Consider the following 23,141-nt stretch of genomic DNA (forward strand, 5'->3'; position numbering starts at 1 on the left):
TATAGCTAGTTCATTTAACTTAATAGTTTTACTGAAATTAGAAGTAATTTTTTATCTATGTTGACTAGTCCATAATTAAATTAATCTTATCAAGCAATAGTTATTAAGTACATATGTGAAATTTCTGTTTGTGAACACACCAGATTTTTTATACATCCGAGCACATCAAAAGACAACCGTCCTGTGTCGTAAAATGTAATGCTGCCAAGGGGGTTTTAAAAAAACACGCGTTTAAAAGAAGCATGTTTTGATGAGACCCTAAAATGATATGAAAGAACCATATACTTCCAATGAGAACTCATTATTACGGGAAAAAAACAGCTACATAGCAACTTCTTCCAGTTTTTTTCTTCCAAAAAAGGTTTTGCCAATTAGTAAAAAAAGATAAATCCGGAAAACTAGATATAATTGAGGTACAACTATAAGAGGGGAAAATTCCCTCCAGATTTCCCTGCCTTCAAACAAAAAGGTACCAATGCTCCATATGCAAAAAAAAAAAAAAAATCTGACCTCTATTCTTTCATAGCCGTGGAGCTACTTGGAGGCACTCCCAGCAGCCATGGAGGGTGTGATTGAGGGATGTCCATATGGTGCAGATGAACTCTGCAGGAGTTGTAGCAAACCCCTCCATGTTCTCATGACACCAAGCCCACCAAACTTGCTAGGCTTCTGGGCTATTGATAAACTCCCAGCGGGAGTCTCGTGACATGTAAGTAGCCCACAATATCAGGGGTACTTAGCTGGCATTCATGGTTGTCATTTTTTGATGTGTAGATAGAGTGCCCAGCCTACATGTTCTTCTTTGTAGAATGAAGCAGGATGCATCTCCATCATCGAGACAAGCGCAGCGCACCCCAAGAGCATTCAACTGGTTTTAGGTAAAAGGGGTGCAAGATCATCTGCCAAAACTGTTTTGCACTTGAGCAACCCCAAGACCAGTGCCCTAGGGCTCCTAAGCTGTTCACATTATCACCAGTCAGCCTACCATTGTGGCCAGGCCCTCACTGCAAGACCACTATAAGCTGTGAACCAAAAAAAAACAAGATCTTGTAGGGGCGAAAGCATACTGGCATTGAAACATCGTACAAAACCTTGTACAGTTCATACCTGATCCTTCACCTGCAATTTTGTGCTGTGTACTAGAAAAAACAAAGAAAGCTACATTATTTCTCGTTTTGTGCATGTGTCGCTCTCTGCAAGTGCCTCCAAATGACTTACTTCTCGCGAAAACCCAACTCAAAGGCAATGTTTTTGAAGTTTGAGCTCTAGACTTCTAAGTTGAAATCTTTAACAAGAATAAGAAATCAGAAGTTGGGCTTTGCAAAATCTTTGATTTTCATGGTAGAAAAAAGCAATGCATGTTCTATCTATTTCAAGGGCTTTCACAACGTTTTTGGACCAAATATGGTGTTTCTTGGGGGCTTTTGGGGTTTTTTCCCCCAAGAAACTGAACTTCATCCATCATCCCTGTCTAAGATCATCCTCAACTATCCTCCTTTATCGGATGCAGAACTCCAGATCTTGGCTTCTTCAATGGCTTCACTCGAAGCAAGCACCTTAATCTGCAAGTTCCTCGCAATGTCCTCAAGGCGGCTCTCATTGGAGAGCCTGGCAGCAGCACGGACATTTCCTAGGCAATGGGTACATTTAGGTGGAGTTCTGAACTCTCTCACCCTCGCGAAGAGAACACTATCGATGAGCCCATATGCAATGCGGATGGTCCAGGTTTACTTTGCATGGTGGGAGCACAAGTTCTTCCCGGATTCGGACCGCCTGCTATGCTATTAGCCACCCTGTGTGATGGACCTTCCCAAAGAGTACCATACGCTCCTTCCAAGAATAGGGTGCTCTTTGGGGAAGGACCTGGACGCCCCCCTTCTCTACCGCCTCCACAGTAGGCGGCAGGGGTCCCCTCCATTCATGGTTACTTGCCTTGCCAGAGAATCTTCTTGGTCATTTGGTCATCCGCCAACTGGATGGAAGCATCCTACTTAAGAGGCTCTAGTTTTCAGGCCTGCAAGTCCAATCATTATCTACCAGCTGATTGGTCATATCATGAATGATGAGAGCCTGCTGCCGCCACACAGATGAGGGAGTCCCCCCGTGCACCTTGGGCAGCACAGGCTCTAGGACCCCTCCCCCCCACACACTCTAGGTGCTAAGCTATAGCAGCCTCCTCCTCCCCCTCCCCCCGGTTATTCCATTACGTACCACCTTAGAGGGGGGTACTTGGCACTCGCACCAGAAATAGCACACCAAGCAAGTGCAGGAGGCATGTCATCGGGTATGCTGTCAATGCAGGTGCTCTATTGAGTGCCCAGGTCCCAAGGCCCTAGTCCCCAAGGATCCACTTCAAACTGTTAGTTGCATTTGTCTCCCGATCCCAAGCCGATTCGCCAGAGGGTTCCCCGAGCTCCTCAGCATGCATGCTGTAACTTGGTTGAGCACAATGCTAATCAATACACTTAAATACACTAAGATTTGAAGGACACTTGCTCATATACAAGAAGTAAATTGCTGAATTGACAAGAGACACACAATGAGCTGGAACGGCCGACCCCTCCCTTGAGTAAATTGTATTACTATTGGAGAAATTCAATACATAGCTTCACGGGCATCCATTGCCAAATCCTCTATGCCAATGCATATGAAATTCAGCATTTAGAAAACAATGGTATGTCGATGTAGATCACCAAGGAGCTGCCTTGATGCCCGGCCCGACTTCAGTGCTGCCCATATTCTCTACCATTGGCTCTATGTTCTACCAAGCAAGGTAGCAACATCTTCAAGAGCACATAGGACAAGAGAAATACTACATAGGGCGGCTAAACAAGGAGTCCTGCCCTTCTACTGAATAAGTAATGACAACACATTGTCCAATTAGCTTACCAGTCTCCATAGAAGTTGTTGCAAGCGGAAGCCTTCGCGTTGGAAGCTTTAGAAGTGTTGATATCTTCGATTTGCCACAATCCTTCACGACAAAAGTCTTCAAGGGGATGAAGGGAACCCTGGGAAAGCTTCCCCTATGGTTCAACTTGAGAAAGGAAGGCTGAAATTAGCGTTTTCAGCAAAAAGACCAGAAATTACAACAAAAATGAGAGCTGTTTTGCTGAATTTCAGTCATTGGGAGAGAGTAGGAGAGTGATTAGCACTTGGAAACACTCTTGGAAGCTTGGAAAACACCCTAGCAAGTTGGGTATGGCTATGGAGAGCTTGGAAATGGAGAGAAATGGTGGAAAAACAGAGTTTTCAGCCTCCAAAAATCCTCATGAAGAGAAAACACGAATTTTCTCTTAATAAGTAAGTGAATTGGGGTCCAATCAGGTGAGAGGACATGGGGAGATGCCCATTTATGAGTAAAAAGGGAGGATCAGGTCCTGGACATTGAGTCTTGTCCGCCTCGGGACTTCAGTGAGTGTGAACTTGGAAGCGGTCATAATTTATAAGTGACTTTTGGGCGCCCAAACTTTAATAAAGTGGGAACGCACTCACTTATAAATATTGGCCAAGCCCTAAAGGCTATTTGAGCCTAGATTGGGTAATACTTACCACCTGTTCACATGCCACACAACCATGTCAGCATACAGTTTCACACGCACGGTTCACGGGCGGGCGTCCCCTAGCCCGGAACTACACATAGGTCATGCAGGCATGAAAACAGCATGCAATTTCATTTGCAAGCAAGCACATAAAGATGCTATGCAATGCAGCATTGGCATGAGCAATTTCCATTCATGAAACCATATAAGACCAGGCGTTTCCAGGCAAGTATATGCGATACCAGACCCAGTGTAAAGCCAATCCTCCAGGCGTTTCCGGGCATGTACACAACGGCACAAGTTCCAGCAGAAAGCCAAGTCCTCCAGATATTCCGGGCATGATAACGTCAAGTCCCAGCGGAATATCATATCCAACTATACACCATGACACGTGTCAATCACATGCATAGGCACATTCCATAAGCCATGGACACCAATCCAATATGTACATAGTGTGAAAGCAAGAGTGAACCATTCGGGTGGCCAAATGGTGACATTTCCCCCCGCTTCTAAACAGTTGTCCGCAACTGAAATGCATCCAAATATGTCTAAAGCACATGCGGGCAATCTTTGAAGAACTCTTCATCTACCCATTTAGCATCAATGGGAACTTGTGATACACAATCTGCTCTGGTTGCAAGATCTCCTCAAGCTCATCCACTTCTGGTGGATCCTCAATGACCATTTCACTAGGCTCCGGCCCTACATACTTGCGAAGGAGACTCACATGAAAAGCATTGTGTATGTACCAATGACTAGGTAATGCCAATCTGAAAGCCACTTCATTGATCTTCTCGATCACTTGAAAAGGTCCATAGTACCTGGTTGCAAGCTTAGGATATGCACCCTCTTTGCCAGGCCTCTTTGCAAGTCTTGCTTTCTCAAATTTCAGCAATACCCAATCATTCTACCCAATCATTCTCTTTAACATCCAATTGTCTTCTATGCTTGTCGCGGCAGCCTTTTTATGCTTGTCTTGTGACCTTGCAATGGCTGTCCGCACCTGAGCAAAAGCAATATCCAAGTCTCTTACATACTCATCAGCTGCAAATATCTCATCCTTTGTGCGAAGGATGGGTGGCAAAACCACCTTACCATAAACAATCTCAAACGGGGCCTTTCCCGTAGATGCATGCGCACTGTGTTGTTGTATGCAAATTCCACAAGCGGTAAGTACTTCTCCCAAGAAGACTTCTGATCCGCCACATAACATTTCAAGAGATCCAACACGGCTGAATTTGCAGCCTCACTTTGCCCATCCGTTTGAGGGTGATAAGCTGATAAGAAGTCCAATTTGGTGCCCATATTATCAAATAAGGCCCGCCAAAAGAGACTTGTAGTCCTGGGATCTCTATCCCCCACAATGGACTTCGGCATTCCATGATGTTTGAACACTTGTACAAGATATATTTTAACCATATGCTTAGCTTTGATGGTCTTTTTGACCGGCAAGAAATGAGCTTGCTTGCTAAACCTGTCCACAATTGTCCAAATTGCATCATTACCTTGTTGGGTACGTGGCAAGTCCATAATGAAATCCATTGTAATACTTTCCCATGGCTGCGTGGGAATAAGCAATGGCTGAAGCAAACCTGGTGCCTTTTGCCTATCAAATTTGACCTTTCGACAGGTGATACATGCACGTACATGTGCCTCTATGTCCTTCCGCATACATGGCCAAAAGAAATACCGCTCAATCATGTGCGTAGTAGGCATTATGCCTCTATGACCAGCATATGGAGGAGCATGGCACTCATCCAAAACCTTTTGCCTCATGTCAGACACCACACATAGGCAATTATCTTTCATGAGATAACCCTCTTTGATCACATATGAGACATGTGCATGACCAGCCATCAAATCAGCCCAAATAGTGGCAAGATCAGCATCCGTATGATACAAATCACGCATGGTAGACAAGTCCCCATGAGAGGCAATCGAGATAGCTGCTACATACGGCTTTCGTGACAATGCATCGGCCACTACATTCTTCTTTCCCGGGGTGTGCAAGATCTGAAAATGAAACATAGAGAGAGGAAATTGGCCATCCTCATATGCTTCTCTGATAACTTAGTTTGAGTAAGAAAATATCTCAAACTCTGGTGATCTGTCTTCACAGTGAAATCAGCCCCAAGAAGGTAATGTTTCCATATAGTAAGTGCATGAATTACAGCCAAGAGCTCTTTCTCATAAATGCCAAGAGATAGCTCTGCATCATGCAATCTACGACTCTCATAAGCCACGGCATGTCCCTCTTGCTTAAGGACAGCTCCTATGCAATTTCCAGATGCATCACATTCCACACAAAAAGGCTTTTGCAAATCCGGAACGATCAACACTGGACCATGAGTAGTTGCATCTTTCAATTTGAGGAATGCATCTCTCTCTACATTAGTCCATTTGAACACGGCCTTCTTCTTTGTCAAATCATGCAAAGGAGAAGCAATCCATGCAAAGTGCCGAATGAACCTGCGGTAGTAAGAGCATAATCCAAGAAAACTACGGATCTCATGCACCGAACTCAATTCGGGCCAATTCCGAATTGCATCAATCTTTGCAGGATCCATCCGCACTCCATCTTTGGACACAATATGCCCAAGATAATGTATCTCTGACAAGAAGAACTCACTCTTCTTTGCATTTATGAAGAGTTTATGCTTATGGAGCTCTTCAAAAACAATAACCAAATGAGCTTTATGCTCTTCTTCGGTCTTCGAGAAGACTAGGATGTCATCAAAGAAGACACCTGTAAATTTCCTGTACCCACGGAGTATGCGATCCATCATTCTATTGAATGTAGCCGGGGCATTTGTAAGACCAAAAGGCATAACAAGATACTCATAAAGCCCAAATGCTGTCCTGAAAGCAGTTTTTTGTATATGCTGAGGCACTACACGCACTTGATGATATCCACTCTTGAGATCAATTCGGCTAAAGCATGCCGATCCATCCAACTTGTCAAGGATGTCGTCTACGCGTGGGATCGGAAACCGATTCTTGATGGTAAGCTTATTCAAAGTTCTATAATCCACACACATACGAAAGGATCCATCCTTCTTTTGAACTAAGAGGACGGGTGAACAATATGGGGAAGAGCTTGGCTGAACCAAACCCTTCTCAAGAAGCTCGTTTACTTGCTTCATGATCTCCTCTTTTTGGGATGCACTTACACGATAGGCTGGCCTATTAGGTGGTGAGCTACCCGGCACAAGATCAATGCGATGATCTTCCGGTCGTACAGGTGGTAACTCATTTGGTAACTCATCAGCAAAACAATCATTGTGCTCTTGCAAAAATTTCAGCCTATCATTACAAAGAGTGTTTACATGTACATCATTTTCCTCAACAGGATCTCATACAAAAATCAAGTATGCAAAAATACTCTTTTTTATTACTTTCTTAATTTGTACATGAGATACAAGGGGAATGGTATCACCCTCTTCACCAGCATCAATTACATGTTCTTGGCCTTTATGCATGAAGGTGATCCTGTTAGTCTTGTAAGCCTTGCACGGATCAATACGTGTATGCCAAGGCTTTCCAAGCAATACATCACAACCATTCAAAGGCGCCACAAGAAAATCCTCATGATCCACATAGCCTTGAATGTGTATGCGCAACTTGCCAAAAATAGGCATGACCTGCACTTCTCTACCAACAAAGGCAGCCCCTGCTTCAATTTGAGGACCCATGTCCTCCACTTCAATACCCAAAGCAGCTGCCATCTGAGTGGATATGAAATTTTTAGATGCACAATTATCAAACATGAACAAAGCGGGCTGATCTTTGAGCTATCCCCAAGCTTTGCATACAACCCTATCTTTGCTATGATGTGAAGTGTTGCCTTGCACATCCGGAACCATATGCACATTAGGCTTCGATACATTAGCATTTTCAGCTTTGTTCTTCTTATTTAGGCATGCTCTTGCCATGTGCTCAGTGCTGCCACAAGTAAAGCATTTGCCTTCACGCATATATTGCTCCTTCTTCTCAGCACTAAGACCAAAGTTTGCCGGCTTATAAGGGCGCTTTTTAGCAAACTTATTTTCAGCTTTTGGATCTGATTTGGCTTGGTCTTGGTCCCTTTTAGGTGGCTGTCCATCATTTTGCAGGTTTTGGACAGCCCTCTCTTTTCCTTGAAATGAGGGTTTAGCCTTATTGGATCGACTCCATTTGAGTTCCAATTGCTCGGTGGCGGCAGCGGCTACGATTAATTGGTGTAAGGTATGACCAGGATACATTTGTAATCCCGCTTTGTATACGGGTTGCAATCCCGATTGAAACCTTCTCTTCCTTTCCGCCTCGGTGACATGCATAAATGGAGACACCTCCAAGAGCACTTTCCAAAACTTTTGTACATATGCATTTACCGATTCCCCCTCATTTTGCTTTACCCAATCCCACTTCATTGTTATCTCATTCAATGCATTGGGAGGCAAGAATTGAGCATAGAACCTCTCCTTGAACTCTTCGCATGATCTAACAGGATTCGGTGAGAGCTTCTCCGTGAGCCACCAATGGGCAGCAGTGCCTTTCATGAACATGCTTACATGCCGGATCATGGATTTCTGAGTGAAATCCTCATCACTAAAAGCAATATCAAACTGGGCAATAAAAGCAAGTGCCTTTGATGCATCATATTCCCCATGATATGTGTCAAACTTCACAGATTTGTCTCCGGCTTTGAAGTCACGAGACTTTGATGCATGTGTGTGCATCTCAACATGTTTTCCCCCATGTTTGTCCATTGGGACAGCCCCTGTAACTTGTAACTAGCATCATTTTTGGACCAAAAGGTGATGCACAAGGGATAGATACATGTGCCCTGTAAGCATGAAGCATGGCTGGCCCCTCAACATGCATTGATACATTTTCAGCCATAGCTTCTCCCTCACGAGCACACTCGAAGGCATGAGTGGCATGAGAGATACGCGGAATACCTGCACCAACAGAAAATTGCAGCCCATGTTGCATGTGTTGTGCATGTACATTTTCAGCCGGCAATGGCATTTGACATACATTTTGACCACTGCCATAAACATTGTATCCTTCACGGGCTACATAAGGTATTCCTGCATGGCGTGAAGTCACTGATTGTTCCTCTCCCATAGCATAGAGATTTATCCTCTTAGACATAAGTTCTTGTTCGGACACCAGTGGGGATTCCAAGACATGTGGGATGGTTGCCTTTTCTGCATAGGCATCCTCGGTACGAGCCAAGTATGCACGTGCTGCATCCCTCGGTTGCATGTGCAACTCTTGAGCAATCATTGCCATTGCATGATCCATATAAGATTCAGCTTTCTTGGCCTTCAAACGATCATGTACCAATGGATCCTCGCGGCGATAGAGATTCAATTCTTCTTGTTGTGCATGGAGAAGAGCCTGCATACGAGTAAGTTCAGCCCTCAAGACTATGGACTCTTCTTCTTGCATCTTCTCTTTGCCACGGGACGGCTGTCCCACGTATTCATGTTCCCTATTGTGCACCACATGAGTTTGCTCATCCTGTAAAGCATTGGAGGCATGCATTTCATCATCCCTGCCTGTTGTATTAGCATCTCCAACATTCATTGTATGGTTGTCCATAATGTTCTAAGTGTAGAGATAGCTAGTGTTCACGGTGATCGTCTCTCACGATAGAAGTGAAAGAGAACCGTATGCTCTGATACCAATGTAACTTGGTTGAACACAATGCTAATCAATACACTTAAATACACTAAGATTTAAAGGACACTTGCTCATATACAAAAAGTAAATTGCAGAATTGACAAGAGACACAATGAGCTGGAACGGCCGATCCCTCCCTTGAGTAAATTGTATTACTATTGGAGAAATTCAATACATAGCTTCACGGGCATCCATTGCCAAATCCTCCATGCCAATGCATATGAAATTCAGCAATTAGAAAACAATGGTATGTCGATGTAGATCACCAAGGAGCTGCCTTGATGCCCGGCCCGACTTCAGTGCCCATATTCTCTACCATTGGCTCTATGTTCTACCAAGCAAGGTAGCAACATCTTCAAGAGCACATAGGACAAGAGAAATACTACACAAGGCGGCTAAACAAGGAGTCTTGCCCTTTTACTGAATAAGTAATGACAACACATTGTCCAATTAGCTTACCAGTCTTCATAGAAGTTGTTGCAAGCGGAAGCCTTCGCCTTGGAAGCTTTAGAAGTGTTGATATCTTCGATTTGCCGCAATCCTTCGCCGACGAAAGTCTTCAAGAGGATGAAGGGAACCCTGGGAAAGCTTCCCCTATGGTTCAACTTGAGAAAGGAAGGCTGAAATTAGGGTTTTCAGCAAAAAGACCAAAAATTACAACAAAAATGAGAGCTGTTTTGCTGAATTTCAGTCATTAGGAGTGAGTAGGAGAGTGATTAGCACTTGGAAACACTCTTGGAAGCTTGGAAAACACCCTAGCAAGTTGGGTATGGCTATGGAGAGCTTGGAAATGGAGAGAAATGGTGGAAAAACAGAGTTTTCAGCCTCCAAAAATCCTCATGAAGAGAAAACACGAATTTTCTCTTAATAAGTGAGTGAATTGGGGTCCAATCAGGTGAGAGGACATGGGGAGATGCCCATTTATGAGTAAAAAGGGAGGATCACGTCCTGGACATTGAGTCTTGTCCGCCTCGGGACTTCAGTGAGTGTGAACTTGGAAGCGGTCATAATTTATAAGTTACTTCAGTCAGTGTGAACTTGGAAGCGGTCATAATTTATAAGATACTTTTGGGCGCCCAAACTTTAATGAAGTGGGAACGCACTCACTTATAAATATTGGCTAAGTCCTAAAGGCTACAACAAGGCTTGATAACATTAAAGTCTAGGGCTGTTTTTGCTCCAAGAAACTCAAAAGAAGAGAAGATTTCCTGGTAGTAACATGAAAGTGTAAATTCAGTATAGACTAAATGCGCCTAATGTACGGGGGGAAGAGGGCGGCCCTCTGGCGCACCATCACAAATCTGCTACCCCTAGCTTATCATTGGATTGTGGGAGGAGACTTCAACATGGTTGAGCAGCCATTGGACAAAAAGGGTGGCCGTGAGGGTAGAACACACCCCTTGGAGAGAGCCTCGGAGAGATTTATACTTTCCTTCTATGGCAGGGATTGTTGGACAGAGGATGATTTCCAGTGGAGGCCTAATTCCTATCTTACTCATGGCATAACCATAGAAGTGGGAATGGATGCATCTTTGCACGGTTGGACAGATTTTATGTGGATGACTGGGGCCTCGATAGAGGAGGCTCTATTACTGCAGAAGTGGGGATGGATGCATCTTTGCACGGTTGGACAGATTTTATGTAGATGACTGAGGCCTGGATGGAGGAGGCTCTATTGCCATCTTGTCAGGAACTACCAAATCAGATCAAAACCTAGTTGTCTTGTGCATCAAGGAACTTGAGAGCCAAAAGGGTGTACCACATGCTCGCATCCCAGACTCTCTCTATCAGCATGCAAAGACCTCCCTGGAGGTTAGAGAGATTTGGAGGCTCGTGATCATCCTCAACCCCGAGAGAGTAGCTTGTTTTGGCCCTAGAGAGGACTAGCCAACACTATCATTATGTTGCCTTGGCCAATAAACAAGAGGCTCTACGCAACGAGCGAACTATCAGACATAGGTTGGCTCTGCTTTAGAGGGAATACGAGATGCATCCTGCGTCCTCTTGAATCCCATACCTTTTGTCCATTGTTAGAGCTGAGTTACAGGTGCCCATGGATAGGCGGGCGGAGTTTGCATTTCATGATAATTAGGCATTTTGGACACAGATAGGTGGCAAATGCAACAAACAGTTCTTCTCAACACATGGACCTATGCACATTAGTGTCAGTTTGAGATGCTTGCACGATTCTCAGGGAGAATTTCATACTGATCCAAATAAGGTGAGGAGTATTGCCTCAGATTTTTATCAGACCTTGCTCTCTGCAGACATCTTGCACAACAAATAGTTTGGGAGCGCACGCCCAAGCTTATTACAGATGATATGTGTGCCTCTTTGTATGCCCCCTTTTACACGCCCCTTCAAAACGCAAATGCCCAGGGGATGATGGCCTCTCTCCATCCTTCTTCTTGCAGTTTTGGGATTACATTGGTGATGATGTTACTACTGCTCTTGAAGAAACCTTCTTGGGGTGACAAGGCCATGTCAACAAGAGAAGAGGGAAACGAAGAGCCTAATGAAGCGAACAACTATCAGGTCGATCCAAGACTTCAGGATGGGAACCAAGGCCGTCAATCCATTACCCCTGAGACCACAGCCATGTCATCAGCAGACTATCGACATTTTTAGCAGTTTCGAAAGTTTCTCCAAGTTGAAGAATTCCTTGCTTGGAGAGCCAAGAAGGAACAGGACCAAAGAAGGGCTCGGATGTTTGAAGATTTCATCAAGGATCGAGACACCGATGCCAAAGGAGTTGAAGCTACTAAAGCCTATCTTCGGGCCAAAGGAGGCACCATTGCATAAGGATCTACAGTTACCCAGTCTATTTCTCGTGGAGGAAACAAGGAGGCTATTCCCAAGCCTGCTTTCTCAGATATAGCTTCTTCAGGATAGGTAAGGGAAAGGAAGGGAAAGGAGCCTACATCAACCGGCAAGATGGACTTCAAACCGGGAGACAAGACTTGACGTTTGATGCTTGTCATGGAAAGCGGGATACACAAAAAATATTATCTTCTGTTAAGCAGTTTGATGGTGCTTTTGGAGGAGACGACTACTCTGAAAAGTCAAAGCTTCACATGGTTCGCATGCACTTGAAACATGCCAACTTGAATTGGTGGCTAAAAGTAGTACAAGAAGGGATCGAGCCGAAGACATGGACCGACTTTAAGACTTATGTTCAACAAGAAGTTCCTACCCGCAAACTTTGAAGCACATGTGCAAAAGGAATGGGATGAGGTAAAACAAACAACTGGTGAGAATGTGGCATCATACCTTAACAACTTTTCACCCAGCAGTTTCTTTGAAGTTTACTTCTTATACTCCTATTCCACCACTAATGGAGATGCACAAGTTTGTGAATCAATTGCAACCTAAGCTTATGCAAGCAGTTTATATGGCTACACCAAAAATGTTGGAAGAAGCCCAAAACAAAGCTTTAAAAGTCAAGCCCTTGAGGATGGACAATAAGACAAAGAACGACAATAGGGATCCACCTCAAAGGAATAAGTTTAAAGACCAATCCCCATCAAGAGCCGAGTTTCAAGAGAAGAAGGATGGGAGTGGAGACAAACCCCCCTCTTTCGAAGAATATTGTCCCTTGAGCAACATGAAGAATATGCCAAAGAAGGGATGGGCGTGGGGACAAACCCCCCCTCATTCGAAGAAGATTGTCCCTTGAGCATGTAGGAGAAATGGGGTAGAAACAAAGCTGAAACTGAAACTGAAATGAAAGCAAGACTAAAAAGGAAACACAAAGCTTAGACATACCTTGAGATGAGTGTAGACAAGACACAAGATTGTTTGATTATTGATGTGACACCTACAATTTATAGGTGAGAAGTACAAGATTGAGTAGACTCACTTATGGGATAAATGTAGAGGTACCACATGGCACTAGACTCGAGACACAAAGACTCAACTGAAACTAGACTAGAGAAATAGTACACCTAGTGTGCACTTATTTCCAACACCCTCCTTAAGTGGACACTAGGAGGAAGACAAAAAGACAAGACTATGACATGACAAAAGATAAGACCAAGACAGAGAGACTAGACAAGGATTGAGAGACAAGCTAGAAGACAAGATGGACAAGACTAGAAGACAGACATAAAGACTGATAGACTGAGAGACAAGACATGAGAGACAAAAGATCCTGAGACACCCCTCCTCAAGTGATATCCTCATATGGGTCCACAAGGGTAGGGACAAGAGTGGATCATAGACAGACAGAGAGAGACAATCAGCCAGTAGAGTGGTCCCACAGAGAGAGAGAATGTCAGATAGACATGAGAGAGTCTGACAGATAGAAGATAAATGGGAACATAGACAGAAAATGCCAGGAGAATGTGGGTAGCTAATCCACAAAAGAGAGGCATATAGACTGATAGATAGAGTGTCAAAGACATGTGACTGTAAGATCACACAAGATAGACACATAGACAGAGAGATTGACTGATTGTAGATAGACAGAGAGATGGACCTTGATAGATAATCCCTCCTCAAGGACAATCCTCCTGCTAGAGTGGGTAATGCAGGGGTGCCTCTTGGATAGGGACAAAGATGAGTCCATGTAGACAAATAGACATGATATTACCCCATGATCTACATCATTGGTGATCAATGGTGGTAGATAGCATGAAAACATAGACAATTATGAGAGAGATGGGAAGGTCTTACCAGATTTGGCAGTGTCTAATCCCGTACAAGATAGAGAAGTAAATGAAATTCAGAACCTTTTTTTTTTTTTAAGAAATAGAGAGTAGACTGAAAATACTTCTTAGATGGAGAGCGCCTTGAGCTGCTGCTGTAGAGGTTGCTGGAGTAGAAGATGATGAGGCACAAACTGACTGAACAGCAGCACCCGGCCTGGTATAGACAGCAGCTCCACGAACACACAGCAACGAGAGAATGACGTGGCAGATAGGAGCGGCCAGAGGCTGAGGAGACAAGCGGGCAGTTCCAGCAGATGCAGATGTCGGAGCAGATGCAGCGCAGGCCTTGCTGGAGATAAAGAGGCAGAGGCGTAGAAGGGGGCGCGGTCCAGGGGAAGATGGCGCAGATTTGCAGCAGGCTGGAGCTGAGTCATGTGGCGACAGAGATATGGCGGGGAAGCTCAAGTAGAGAGACGGCATCACCATGATGAACCCCCGCAGCAGCAAGAAGGAGAAGACGGGCAGTTGTTGGCGCAGATCTTGAGTTGCAAGCTGGAGCAGAATCAACAGGCGGAGCAGAGGCAAACAGGGCAGCGATGAGGGTAGGGGCAGCACGGGCTGCACCTAGAGAGATGCCATCGAGAGAAAGAGTCGCCCAGCTGAAGGAAAAGATTCGCACCATAATGAAGAGCCTTATGCTGATGGAGTAGATGAAGAACATCGTCAGGAAGAAACAGGAACTCTTCAACTGGAGTATGGCGAGGCAGAACTTGATGAAAACAGGGGCGGTCAGAATTCTGTGGCGGGCAGAAAAAAAACGCCGCTATGGCTGCAGCAGACTGAGGCAAGAATGAGGGGAGCCAGGATAAACCTGCTCTGATACCATGTAGGAGAAATGGGGTAGAAACAAAGCTGAAACTGAAACTGAAGTGAAAGCAAGACTAAAAAGGAAACACAAAGCTTAGACATACCTTGAGATGAGTGTAGACAAGACACAAGATTGTTTGATTATTGATGTGACACCTACAATTTATAGGTGAGAAGTACAAGATTGAGTAGACTCACTTATGGGATAAATGTAGAGGTACCACATGGCACTAGACTCAAGACACAAAGACTCAACAGAAACTAGACTAGAGAAATAGTACACCTAGTGTGCACTTATTTCCAACAGAGCAACATGAAGAATATGCCAAAGAAGGGAAGTGTTTTCAATGTGGAAAGAAGAGACACGTGGCTGCAAATCGTCCTGACAAGCCAAAGCAAGAAGCCAGACAGATCGGAAGATCATCAGATTGACATCCTGCTAGGAAGTTTGTCAAGAAGAGATTGCATTGGAGCAATCAAGGTTGTTAGAGGCGTTAAGAGGCATTTGGTACGAGGCGGGTATGGTATGCGCCTCAAAAGACTCGTATTTTTTAGAGACGTTAGACGCGTCTGTTTTATATATATATATATATATATATATAGTGATAGATAGATATAATATATATAGTGAAAGTTGAGAGAGAGAGAGAGAGAGAGAGAGAGAGAGAGAGAGAGAGAGAGAGAGACTAGAGTGTGTATGCATGAGCCTTGAGGGAGGGAGAGAGAGGGTGTGTATGAGAGGGAGAGAGAGTGTGTGTGTGAAAGAAAGAAAGCTGTATTGAACATCTGCAAAAGGCCAAAATGACCTATGAGACCAAAATAGTCCATCATCATCATCTGGATACATCATCAAGATTCAAGGGTACAAAGTAAAATGAAATGAACTGAAATGAACCGGTAAAAGTGGGTATTAAAAACATCATCATCCTAGTGTGTTTGAAGTTTGAACTTTGAACTTTGGGTCTTGAGAAAGGCTTAAGGGAGGGAGGGAGAGAATGAGGGAGAGAGAGAGTGTGTGCACTGTGTGAGAGGGGCTGCCTTGGGCCCTTAAAGCCTCCATCTAAAGACTCAAATCAGCAAAAAAAAAATTAAAAAAATTATGGACGCCTCGATCAGGCAGTCGTACGCCTCGAACGCCTCTAACCATTAGAGGCGCGCCTCGTAACAACTATGGGAGTAGTCTTGTACCATGAGGGTCATATTGTGACCTATGAAACTCTTAGATGAGGATTTCAAGGATTGTATTGGAACAAATTGTAGAATGGAAATTTTGTGACTTTTTCTATCATCAAAGAAGATTCTTTCTATGAAGTAAACCCATTTATGATTAAACAAAGGATTTGAGGCCAAAAGTGATGAAAGAAGGGCATTATAACTCCAGCTTTGGAAAGCAACTGGCCTCGCAGAGAATAGACATTGAGTTGTACGTTCGAGAATGTTTGGTTTTGTCAGATGGTCAAGTTTTGATTGACAAAAGCTAGGAGGATTATTGCACCCATTGAATGTTCTATGGGAGAGTATTGCTATGGAAAGTCAGGGAATGATGGTATATGAATCTTTTCAAGTTACCAAGAAGATGAATAGTGTATGCTACCGGTTGGACCGTTCAGATTAATGCCTTCCATGACAGTTTATGGAAACCATGTACAAGGTTACCCACAAAGGGGCCTGTATTGAAGAATCCACCAGGGGTGGAAGAGCCAGAACAGATTGAGTTTCATTCTGTGAGAGAGAGAGAAAAGACAGAGGTCAAAAAGTTCCTCTTAGACTTCGAGAATAAGGAGCCTGTATTGAAGAATCCACCAGGGGTGGAAGAGCCAGAACAGATTGAGTTTCATTCTGTGAGAGAGAGAGAAAAGACAGAGGTCAAAAAGTTCCTCTTAGACTTCGAGAATTATTCGCTCTTGGGTGCGAAAGGGATGCCAGAGGAGTACTTCTAGGACTATCCAGATATACTTCAAGTTTATGAGAAAGTGGTTGGTTCATATATATTTGAAGTACAGGTATATCAACGTCTTGCAATCAAGACAAATTCAAGAGGGAAGGATTCTACCTCTAGCCCTCTTCATTGTATATATATATTGGATTGGAATTGATCATTATTCTGCTTATAATGGTTACTTGGACATGCTCTAGTTTGGGATGCCAAAGAAGATTTGCATATGGGAGGCAACAATGCCAAAAATCTTGGACTTCAGGACTTCACAGTCGGGGGACCTAGTGACCAGATGGCCCAGATGGACTATATTGGATTTTGCAATCGGGCGGTCACGGGCGGTCATTGCGACCAGATGGCCCAGATGGTTGTATTGGATTTTGCAGTCGGGTGGTCATTTTGCAACCAGATGGCCCAGATGACTGTATTGGATTTCATAGTCGAGCGGTCAATGTGATCAGATGGCCCAGATGACTATTGATGAAATCTTGGACTGTCCAAGTGACCAGATAGCCTTGAGCGAACTCTTGGGCGGTCCTAGTGACCAGGGCCTTGAGCGATAGTCTGAGCGGTTTCCCTCAGGAGCCAGATAGCTCAGCACAGTTTTCGATGAAACCAAACAGGACAATCCATGAATAGGAGGATCATTACTTGTGCACTGCATATACTGATGTATGTTTGAGTTTCTTTGACTTAAAGTGTTGTTTTTTTTATGTGTGGACAATGCTTGGATTTATGGCATGTGATAGTCCACTGGGCTCCATACTACCTGGCCAGTACCTGGAATGCCCAGTAGACACGAATCATGCATACTTGTTTGTTGACTAGCTTCTGTCTAGTTTTCGCAGGAGGCAAGTATGCATTTAGTTTAACTAACACATGTGACAGGCCATGAAGACATACCACCAAGAACAAAGTGGACTAAAGATGAGGCATAGAGATGCTTGGAACACTTGTACTCGACAGTTGAGGACAACTACAATGTAAGAGGGAGGGAATGTAACTATTTGGCCTAGCCCTATTCCACATGATGGAACACATGCTCGGACACATGGGCAGGTTGATGGAAGCATGGGAAAAGGAATCATGAAGATGGCTCAGGAAAAGCACTAGTCTTGGTCAAAAAGCAAGAAAAAGTCAAACTGGGTTGACCGCGAGCCAAGGGCATCACTGGAAAGGGGAGACTGAGCCGGATCAAAAAGCTGAAAGCTGCTTTTCCAAAAAGTAGTTCCAGGGCCAAAAAGCAAGGCCTTGAAGCTAGAAAGGCAATAAATCAAGAACTTTGGCAAAAGATGTGTAATATTTTATTATTATTAAAATATATTTTTTTTAAATCAAAGCTTGGTCCGCTTTTGGCAAAAAGAAGGGGCCTCCCTTAAGTATAAAAGAGGCATGAACCTCTCCCTTCTTGGAGATTATCCTCACCTTCATCATCATCAAGTGCATAAAGTTGCGGAGATTAGCATCCTTATCCATGGAAGCTTGGAGATTATCCTCACCTTCATCATCAAGTGCATAAAGTTGCGGAGATTAGCATCCTTATCATCTACCTCACCTCCTTGTGCCACCTCTGCTCAGCTCAGCCCAGCCGCCGCCACCTATGTAGCGCCGCCATCGCCGCTTGTGCAGTGCCCCCACCATCGTTGCCACCTGTGCAGTGCCACCCGTGCCGCCCATAGCCACCAACGTTTTCCTCCAGAACCTCAGCAGAGGGGAATTGGCTATCATAGTCGTAACCGCCATTTGGGTGTTTGATTTTTCGAGAAGCTTCTTGCGGATTCTCCTGAAAATTGGGTATTGAGTTCACTTGGACTTGGACTTGGACTTGAACTTGGACTTGGACTTGGACTTGGACTTGGAGCTTGGATTTGGACTTCGAACTTGGACTTGGATTTGGATTTGGATTTGGACTTGGAACTTGGACTTGGATTTGAGATTTGGATTTGGATTTGGATTTGGATTTGGATTTGGATTTGGACTTGAACTTGGACTTGGATCTTGGATCGTGTACTAGCCCGGTGAGAGATTCTTGTGGGTCATCCTCATGGTGTGCTCAGGCATCAGAGATCTCGTGCCCCAAAACCAAAATGTGGCCAATTTATGAAAGAATGGGATCTTGGCATTTTTTCCCTCTCTCTCATATGGGGCCTTGCTAGCAGCACAAGGCACCTGATTGGTTGAGATTTCTCCCTTGTTTGATCTAGAATCCCCCTTGTCGTAAATTTTTTTCATACTTAATAGAAGTTTTTTTTCCCAAAAAAAAAAAAAAGAAACAAGTGAGTGCTTCAAGAGTTAAAACTATTTCCTATTTTTACCTCCTATCCATTGCAAATGCTGCGAGAGGTTGTTGTGCCATTGCCGCAATGTCAGATATCCAAGCTGTTTATTATGAAGCACAACAACATTTCTAATAAGGAACATGTAAATTGAAATTAAAAGTGTAAGAGGATACAACGTGCGGTGTTTACAAGAGAACACTCACAAGAACTACGATCTTTCACAGCACAAAACTTCAAAACTCAAATCGCAGAATAATAGAGATAGAGAAGAATATTGTATTACTAAAGTGATGCAATTCACGAAACTATGGGAAACGGAGCTGGAGGTCCCTTGTGTACACTGGTCTCCCCCCCTCCTTGCACGTTTCGGCACCAGCCCCCTCCCCTGGCTTTTTCCTCAGTCCCCCCCACCCCTCCCACTTCGGTGCTTCCCTCCATTGATCTACCCCTCCCCCCTCCGACCCCCCCTCTCCCCTCCAGAGCCTCCTCCACTCCCCCCTTGCCCCATGTGGCCTCTCCCGAGCATTCCTGCCAACCGCTATAGCAACCCCTAACCCTGGGAGGAACTACCAGGCAAGCTCTGCCTACAAATTGATTCATCACTTCTGGGAGCCAATAGCAATGATGGTCACTGCTTCCCCTATGAGAGCCCTCGCCCTCCCGCTGGTCATGGTATAGCCAATGGACTACAATTTCCTAAGATATCTTCTAGTGGATGCCAGTGCTTTTGTTGAGACTTTGGCTCCTCTCCAAGTCTGTCATTTTTCTGTGATCCAAACGGGTCACTCTGGAGAGTGGCACAGCGTTCTTCTCGTTCCCCCAGAGTGTTGCAGCAGAGCATGAGTGGATTCCAAAGTCTTTCTCCTCCACTATTCATAGACAAGTGATAGAGCTCTCTCACCACTTGGGAGACCTGCGCCTCTCAGACATTGTTTCCCACTTTTGGCCCTTGCCACCAATGGAGCTTAGCAGGTCAGGCCACAGCAACCAGGATGGCGAGCTTGTGAGCTCAATCTTGGAGGTGATCCTCTTCATTTACTAATCCCTAATTAAAGAAAGTTGCAACGGGCCAGGAGAGATGAGTGCTTGATGAAAAAAAACAGCCCCACTAAGCTTTTTATAAAGTCAACCTGTTCTTTTTTTTTTCTAGGAAAAAGATTCTTCAATTAGTTAAAGAAAAAACAGCCACAAAGGGATAACAACAACCATGAAAGGGTAAATACAAACTCGCCTCATATAAGGGCGGGAAACAAGTGATCATAAGGGGAAGAGATGCTTCTCCTCCAGTTGGCCGCTCTGTGAGGAGAAGGCTATCTCATACACGGGGAGGGAGGGGGAAGCAACCACATAGGTGGTCTGTAATGCCAAATGGGATCGACACCTCCATCTGTGAGGAAAGGGCCAAGCCTCCAAAGTCTCAAGAAGGCTTCCCGCCGCTTCCGCATGTGGTCAGAAGCTCCCTGTAGCTTTCCCCACTGACCGCGGTGTGAATGATATGAAGCCATATGCTCTTGATGCTCTCAACCTGTAATGAAGCGGTGGACACATGAGTGTGGACACAAATTGTACATAGGAGGCCAAGGGCCGAGCATAAGTTGTATTAGGCCAAGCAAGTGTATGTGAGAGACATGATGCAACCAATTGTTCAAGAGATTAGGGGCATTCGTGATGACATAAAGAGCAAGGATGAAGATAAGGGTGGACCATCTCACAGTGTTCGACAAGCTCATGTTGAAGACAAAGAAAACCATCACCCAAGTTTCATTCTACTTATGGTGATATGCGCAATCCAATGTTTCCGTACACACCCAATGAAGCCAAAGGCAAGGGTCGTGCATTTCCAAACCCAAGGAATGAAGGCTCAAGATTCCCAAGGAGTGATGGTCATGTTCCACTCAGCTATGGTGGCTATGGATTTGGGAGTGCAAACCTCTCACGCGGTTGCAGTGGAACCCGGGAGAGTGGACTTGGCATGATCCCACAGATCAGGAGGAGACTCTGGATGCCCCCTTCATTGCATATACAGTGCGGCTTGGCCGCAAGATCCAGATGCCTGAGATAGATGGCACACCGGCAGTAGTAGCAGCACACTAGCAATCTCAGGGCCTATCACAGTGCTTCCTTTCAGATTTCTGGAAGAGGCTTTGGGACAGCTTTCGGCCAAGGAAGATCACTCTCTTTCTTTGGTTGATGGCACACAGGAGTTTGGCGGTCGATACTTGGCTGGCAGTTGGAGGTCAGCTTTCCCGTGGTGCGGCCACCAGTAGGAGTCTCAGCGACATTGCCTTTGGGATTCCCCGAATGGTCAGGAGATTTGCAAGAGCGGATTCTTCGCATCTTCGCTATGGACAGGGCATTGACCTGAATCATCACTTGGGGTACTGTTGTTTGGGCCACCAAGGCTAGAGTGGTCAGGACTTATGAGGAGGATGGGGGAGGACTAGCCCTTCAAGTCTCCCACCATCGTATTGCAACACTACCAGTCAGCCCACCTACAAATGACTGGCGACCAGGCTCACGCCAAAGATGGGAGATTTGCAGTAGCATAACAACCTGGCACATTTGGCGTGCTAGATGCAACAAAGCCATCGAGGGTACCCACACTCCGCCGGCTGAGACCATCAGGAGCATATGAATTGATATCATTCACACCCTACGCCATCAGTGGGGGAAGCTACAGGGAGATTCTGACCGCATGCGGAAGCGGCGGGAAGCCTTCTTGAGACTTTGGAGGCATGGACCTTTCCTCACAGATAGAGGAGGTGACCCCATTTGGCATTACAAACCACCTGTGTGGTTGTTTCCCAACCCCCACCCCCCCCCCTCCCCCTGTATGAGATAGCCTCCTCCTCACAGAGCGGCCAGCCGTAGGAGAAGCATCTCTTCCCTTTTGATCACTTGTTTCCCGCCCTTATATGAGGCGAGTTTGTATCTAGCCCATTGTGGTTGTACTTAGCCCTATGTGGCTGTTTTTTCTTTAACTAATTGAAGGATCTTTTTCCTGGAAAAATAAAGAAAGGATGAGAGAACGTCCACCAAGAGGGGGGTAGAGGACGTCTGCCAGAGGGGGTGAATGGGTGAGAGGACGTCCGCCAAGAGGGGGGGGTGAAAGGATGAGAGGACATCCACCAAGAGGGGGTGAGAGGATGAGTGGACGTCCGCCACAAGGGGTGAAAGAATGAGAGGACATCCACCAAGAGTGGGGTGAAAGGGTGAGAGGACATCCGCCCAGAGGGGGGGTTAGGCAAATGGCATGGGAGGAAACAAGGGGGGTTGGAGGATGAACTAGGGGATGGTGGACGAACCAAGGGTTGAAGTTGGCGGATGAACCAAAGCACGGTTGAGGGAAGAATAGTTGGGGTTTTATTATTGTTATTATTATTTTGAGAGGCTAAGAGGTAAACTTGCTTGCCAAGGTGGGTGGGGCTTGCGTTGGGTGTCTATGCAAGTTGACCTTGTTGCTGCGTCCGGACACAGTGGCATGCCCGACTCGCAGAGCTGGTTATCGGTGGTTGAATGGTGGCTACTAGGAGTGAAAGGAAAGACTCCCACATGGTGGGGTTATATGCGTTGTCTTGTGGTAGCCTTGTGAGACTAGAATGGGACGAGGATTATAGGCATAGCCGTTAGAGATAGGTGGTGGCATCTACCTACCAAAGTGGCCAATGGTGCTAGAGGTTGTAAAACGGTTGGGAAGATAGCTAAGAGATGGGTAAGTGTTTGTGGAAAGGATCAAGGGCATCTGTGATGGCGTCTGCAGAAGGGGAGGGAGATTCACGGTTGGCCCTTGTGGTGTGGGTAGAAGAGGAGGTAAAGTTGAGGAGGACAAAGATGAAATAAGGTAACGATGAAATAGATGGTGCGGAGCATAAGGGTAACTAGGCTTGCTTAGCTGTGAAGTAGAAAGGACAAGGAAAGGGTGCCAGTAGGAATGCTGATGTCGACAAGGAAGTGAGGGTTGGAAAGGTGGTGGAACTGTCACCAATTGGGAGTTGGGCAGAGGTGTGGAGGCAAGAGAAAATTGCTTCTTTCTGCAGAAAGAAGCAATTTTCTCTTGCTCGATTTGAGGTGGGTCCTCCCAAGTTGGGGACTTGGGTGGGCTTGTTTGGCTCGCCTCCTTGGGGGTTCTTCACACTGACTTTCATCATGTAGGATGTGAGGCTTTCTGCTGCCTGGAGCCAGTCAAGGAGTTCCGATTGAT

General features: G+C 45.2%; 1 protein-coding gene across 10 annotated transcripts in view; it reads right to left on the bottom strand.

Annotated features, from left to right (window-relative positions):
* Positions 1-23,141, bottom strand: part of LOC147605798 (uncharacterized) — a 283,773-nt gene that overhangs the window by 223,074 nt on the left and 37,558 nt on the right. For 8 of the 10 annotated variants that reach the window (XM_086792669.1, XM_086792670.1, XM_086792668.1 and 5 more), the window contains 2 exons: positions 18,977-19,040; positions 141-201 (listed from right to left, as the gene is read on the bottom strand). The exons of the other annotated variants lie outside the window; for them this stretch is intronic. In XM_086792669.1, coding sequence (XP_086648795.1) covers positions 141-201; positions 18,977-19,040 — 125 coding nt within the window. The remainder of the gene's footprint in view (positions 1-140; positions 202-18,976; positions 19,041-23,141) is intronic. 10 annotated transcript variants of the gene reach the window in all.

The sequence above is a fragment of the Cibotium barometz genome, chromosome 58 (assembly GCF_041138505.1).
Source record: "Cibotium barometz isolate CiBa-2024 chromosome 58, ASM4113850v1, whole genome shotgun sequence".
Classification (NCBI taxonomy): Eukaryota; Viridiplantae; Streptophyta; class Polypodiopsida; order Cyatheales; family Cibotiaceae; genus Cibotium; species Cibotium barometz.